Source organism: Mandrillus leucophaeus, unplaced genomic scaffold (assembly GCF_000951045.1).
Source record: "Mandrillus leucophaeus isolate KB7577 unplaced genomic scaffold, Mleu.le_1.0 Scaffold400, whole genome shotgun sequence".
Lineage (NCBI taxonomy): Eukaryota > Metazoa > Chordata > Mammalia > Primates > Cercopithecidae > Mandrillus > Mandrillus leucophaeus.
Genome location: NW_012104255.1, coordinates 743,102 through 748,059, shown reverse-complemented (window position 1 = coordinate 748,059; position 4,958 = coordinate 743,102). Strand labels below are relative to the sequence as shown.

Below are 4,958 nucleotides of genomic sequence, written 5' to 3'. Positions count from 1 at the left end.
GGAAGAGATTGGAAATGAGGTATTAATATTTAGTGGTTCTTAAAAAATTATGTTAAAACCTGGAATGCAGAACACTTTAGCAGATAAAAGGCTTACTGTGCCTTTAGCCACCCAAGTTGCAGATCCACCAAGTAGATATTGAAGAGCAGTGGGCAGGGGTGAAGAAGTTGGCTGGTCTTTGACTCAAGGGCCCTGTCCTTTTCTACTTAGCTGACTTGGAGCTAGATGAGGTGGAAGACTTCCTTGGAGAGCTGTTGACCAATGAGTTTGATACAGTCGTGGAAGATGGGAGTCTGCCCCAGGTGAGCTTACCATGGGCACAACTGCAGTCTCCCTACCTGCAGTCTTTCTTCTCCCCAACTGTCTGTTTTGGGCCAAAACTCTTGACTGTGACTCTCTGTTGCCTAGAGGAACAAGTGTGGCCTTTCCAAACCCTGCCTTCTTTTATTTCTTTCTATACATCATTCCCATCCAGGCCTGTTCCTCACCCCCATCCCAAGGGCAGGTCAGGCCAGTCCAGATCCATTTTGGCTCCCCAATAAGATTACCTGCCCTTTTACATCTTCTTTCTTTCAAAGCCCAGTTCTAGAGCCTTCCCTGCTAGTTAGGCCCTCTTTTGCTGCTTTAGGCCCTCATGTCATGCGTTAGGCCCTCATTTGAGCCCTTCATATGTGGTTGCTTCATTGGTTAATTCCTTGGGGAGGAAAGAGCCCTGTTCTCTTCTGGAAATATCCAACCTACTCCCGACTGTTGCTTCAAAATGGGCTGTTTGTATAGTAGATTCTCTGGAAAATCCAAACTGGTTGAATATTTTCTTGGTAGGTGAGCCAGCAACTGCAGACCATGTTCCACCACTTCCAGAGGGGTGACGGGGCTGCTCTGAGGGAGATGGCCTCTCGCATCACTCAAAGAAAATGCAAGGTCACAGCCACTGCACTTAAGACAGCTAAAGAGACTGATGAGGATGAAGATGACGTGGACAGTGTGGAAGAGATGGAGGTGAAGTGGGTGCCCCCTGGGTTGGGGATGCAGATGTTTTCAATTTTCTGGGAGAGCAGCTAGATTCACAGGGAAGTGATAAGGGGATGGTGGTGGTTGGTGATAGTAGTGGTATCCAAAGAGGGCAGGGAAGTTTCCTAAAGTTACACAGCCAATCCTGGAAAAACTGGAGCAGAGCCTGGGTCTCCAGTGGCCAGTGTATTCAGCTCTCTTTTAAATCTCCCCTCCAGGTCACAGCTACGAATGATGGGGCTGCTACAGATGGGGTCTGCTCCCAGCCTGAACCCTCTGATCCAGACGCTCAGACTATTAAGGAAGAGGATATAGTGGAAGATGGCTGGACCATTGTCCGGAGAAAAAAATGAGTGGGCATGGTTGGAAATGGCTTTGGGCCCTTATTTGCTAGTTCTGAGAGTTGTCTGTAGGGTTTTTTTTTTTTTTTGAGGATTGTAGACCTGTGGACTGGTTACCCCATCTCTACCCTCTCCCCTGTTCCCCTGTCTAGCTCCCTCCAGGGCAAGGAAACCCTAGGGTCCTTGGTCTTGGGGGTGGGGGGACCTTGTCCAGCACATTCCCTTGGGCCTTTAGTTAACATCTGAGTGACGAAGCCGGGTTCCCCAGTACAGTGTCTTTTGGGTGCAGTCATTGTGAGGAAGGGGATGAGTGAGTGTGGGTGTGGCTGGAGGAGGATCTAGATGCCAGTGGACGGTGGGCAGGTGGATTTGGGGAGGACAGGACCAGCAGCAGCAGCAGTACTCAGTGATAGGGGGCTGGCTGGGTCAGGAATGTGAGATGAACATGCAAGTGGAAGGGAGAATAGGTGAAGATGTGAACGAAAGTAGCTCTGGAGCCTTTCCCTTACCCCACCCCCCACACACGCAACAACTCTGTACCCCTGCCCAGAACTTGGAACCTCCCAGGAATTCGAAGACCTTGGCTAGGTGGTGAGCTTGGAAGGGCTGGGCTTTGTTTTCTGTCTCCTGTAACCTGTTTCCTTACTCCTTATCCCATCCCATTTGAGTTCAGGAGTGAGGCTTAAGATCTTAATAAATAATACCTTACTGCTTAACCTGTGGCTTGACCTGTGAGGAGTAGCCTTCAAATCCACCTTCTGGGAGCTGAGCTTCCGAGTTTACAAGGGAGCGGTTTTCTGAGCCCACCCTAGCAGCCTGGTACTTCGGACAACCAAACAGATGGACGAACGGAGCACAGCAGTGCTATGAAAGTTACTGTAAGCCTGAAATAAACTGTATTTTTCTTTAAAAAAAAAAACACAAAAAAAACGAGTATCCATTGTCTTCCCCCCGTTCCCCTGTCCTGCCCGGTGGCCCTGCCATGGGTCTGGACGATAAAATACTGGGTAGCCTTGGGGCCGGGTCGAAGCTGTAAGCCATGGGAGAGGCAGGAGAGGTCTAGTTGCCACCCCACGTGGAGTTGTACGTGTGAAGACACTGGCTGAGGAGGCAGGGGTGGGTCGGGGCCCCAGGGTCAGTGGCAGAGCTGGCAGTTGAATCCAGGTCTCCTACCTCTGGTGCTTTGTGGGGAATTGGGTGGAGGCAGGATCTGTGCTAGGGTATTGAGGGATGAGGGAGAAAAACGACCTAATTCAGGTGGGTCTAGCAATGGCTCCCACCCTCTCTGGGGACAGGGATTAATAAAAATTAACATCACTGTAGGAATATATTTTTTAAAAGCCCACGTTTTGTGAAAAGATGAATTAAAAAACCCAAGACCCAGCATTCGGGATTGAAAGTGCCCGTGATGGGAGTTCAAGTATTGACTGAGCTGGGAGGGAAGGGGCTAGAGCCCCCAATCAGACATGGGCAGCTAGAGTGTGGGGTGGGGGCTCCCAGTTTGCCCCAAACCCTCTAGGTCTTGTCTCGGGTCTGGGGGGATTCGGGGGGTTCAGCAGTGGCTCCTAAAGCAGCCACCGGTGCCTCCTCCATCTCCCTGTCCTCAGACAGTGTGGGCCCCGGGCAGAACGTGTCCCCTCGGCCCGCCCGGCCAAGCACAGCCATCCAGCGTCGCTGTAGTTCCTCTGTCTCAGGGCTGAAGTACCAGCTGAGGTGGCTCTGGGTAATCTTGAAGACATGCCTTCTGTCAGGCCGCTCCCCTGCCTCGGGTGGTCCCACCTCGAAGCCAATGAGGGGCAGGCTGCGCTGGGCTTTCACATCCTGCGGGGAGGAGGGACAGAGCTGGGGCCACCTTGGGGCTAGACCTTTCCCCCTGCCCCAGCTTCTAACTGGTTTTGCATATGCTCTTGTCTTCTTCCCCTACTCAGGAACCTTCCGTGGCTCCAGTGTTATCAACAGGAACATGTCAGAACTGGGGCTAAAATGCAGGCTGGTTTAAATACCTGTCTCCCCCCGCCCCTGCCTCTTCCCACAAAACTGCTGGGCTAATCTCTTTAGCCTACCAAATAATGTTTTCAGGCCTTTGTCTATGCTATTGCCTCTATCTGCATACTTTTTATTTTATTTTTTTGAGACTCTTGCCCTGTTGCACAGGCTGGAGTGCAGTGGCATGAACTTGGCTTACTGCAACCTCCACCTCCCGGGTTCAAGCAATTCTCCTGCCTCAGTTTCCTGAGTAGCTGGGACTACAGGTACACGTCACCATGCCAGGCTAATTTTTGTATTTTTAGTACAGAAGGGATTTCACCATGTTGGCCAGGCTGTTCTTGAACTCCTGATCTCAGGTGATCCACCTGCCTCGGCCTCTCACAGTGCTGGGATTATAGGCGTGAGCCACCGTGCTTGGCCCCATCTGCATACTCTTACCCACTCCAAATTGGACCTAGCAGTTCCCCATCTCTACTCCTTCCAGGAAGCCAGGCCCACAACTCAACCTGGTTTTCCCTACATACCACAACCACTCTTTGTCTCTAGCCAGTCATTGTCTCTCAAGGGTTGGGGTTCTGATTTCCTCTTAGAGATAGTCTCACCGTGTCTTCCAAAGCCAAGGAGAGGTCAATGACTGGAGGTAAGGGGGTACCCTGGCTTTGCCAGGTGGTGGCTGAAAGGACCCAAAGGAGTAGGATGCATACCTGAGGGGCTCCGTAGATATACAGCACCAAAGGTTCATTTTCAGGGACCACGAACCATGCCTTGTGCCATCCTTTGCCACCCTTCTCCATGTAGTGCAGGAAGCTGCAGATGACGCTGTTCTCCGCAGCCACCGAGGCCTGTTTCTGTGGCCAGAGACACGGGACATCGATGTTGACAGGAGGCCTAGCCTGGCTCCTCCTGGCTTTAATGCCTCCTCAGTGTAGGGACTGCTATTCCCATCTCAGATGAAGACGCTCAAGCTCAGGTGGCAGGAGTGATTTGTCCAGTGCCACCCAGTGAATAAGCCAGAGCTAAGATTCAAAGCTAGGTTTGTCTGCCTCATTTGGGCAACGGCTGCTGCCTCTACCGGCCACTGGAAGGAGTGTGTAGATCTCAGTCAGGCATTCTTTCTTCAGTCAGGGCATTCATTCCTCAAGCCATTCACACATTTAGGCTTCATGTTTTCTTCTGTCTTTCATCACTCATCCATTTTCTACACTCAGTGAGAGGTAATCTAGCATTGTGGTTTTAAGGGGGTATGTGGGTGGTTAATGAAGTCTGGCTTAGAATCCCAGCTCTAGATGAAAATGTATTGACTTGGAAGGAGAGCAAAGAGGGCTGATGTGAGAATTAAATGAATTAATATATGCAAAGTGCTTAGAATAGTTCCTGGCACAGGGTAAGTACTCTTTTAAGTGTTAAATAAATACCTAGATTTATTTTTAAAAAACCTCCAAAATGTGTGTTTGTGCATATATGCCTAGAAAGATAGGATAAGCCCTAACAGTGGTTAACTTTTGGGTAGAAGGGATATGGTATTTTATTATTTTTTGTTTATATTGTTTTACTTACCCTACTTTGTAGTAACAAGACAATTTTTAATTTTCTTTTTTTTTTTTTTTTTTTTTTTTT

General features: G+C 49.7%; 2 protein-coding genes across 3 annotated transcripts in view; one reads left to right on the top strand and one right to left on the bottom strand.

Moving 5' to 3' along the window:
- Nucleotides 1-1,923, top strand: part of TSR2 (TSR2, 20S rRNA accumulation, homolog (S. cerevisiae)) — a 4,720-nt gene extending 2,797 nt beyond the window's left edge. The window contains exons 4-6 of one of the 2 annotated variants that reach the window (XM_011991992.1): nucleotides 211-302; nucleotides 832-999; nucleotides 1,230-1,923. In XM_011991992.1, the coding sequence (XP_011847382.1) occupies nucleotides 211-302; nucleotides 832-999; nucleotides 1,230-1,364 (395 nt within the window). In that variant the 3' untranslated portion in view covers nucleotides 1,365-1,923. Of the gene's footprint in view, nucleotides 1-210; nucleotides 303-822; nucleotides 1,000-1,229 lie in introns of both variants that reach the window. The other variant, XM_011991991.1, reaches the window with a different exon arrangement.
- A 302-nt stretch (nucleotides 1,924-2,225) lies between these two features.
- The window catches only part of FGD1 (FYVE, RhoGEF and PH domain containing 1), a 49,765-nt gene continuing 47,032 nt past the window's right edge, over nucleotides 2,226-4,958 (bottom strand). Inside the window, exons 17-18 of the mRNA XM_011991990.1 lie at nucleotides 4,046-4,189; nucleotides 2,226-3,173 (exon numbers count right to left, since the gene is read on the bottom strand). Of these exons, the coding sequence (XP_011847380.1) occupies nucleotides 2,868-3,173; nucleotides 4,046-4,189 (450 nt within the window). The 3' untranslated portion in view covers nucleotides 2,226-2,867. The remainder of the gene's footprint in view (nucleotides 3,174-4,045; nucleotides 4,190-4,958) is intronic.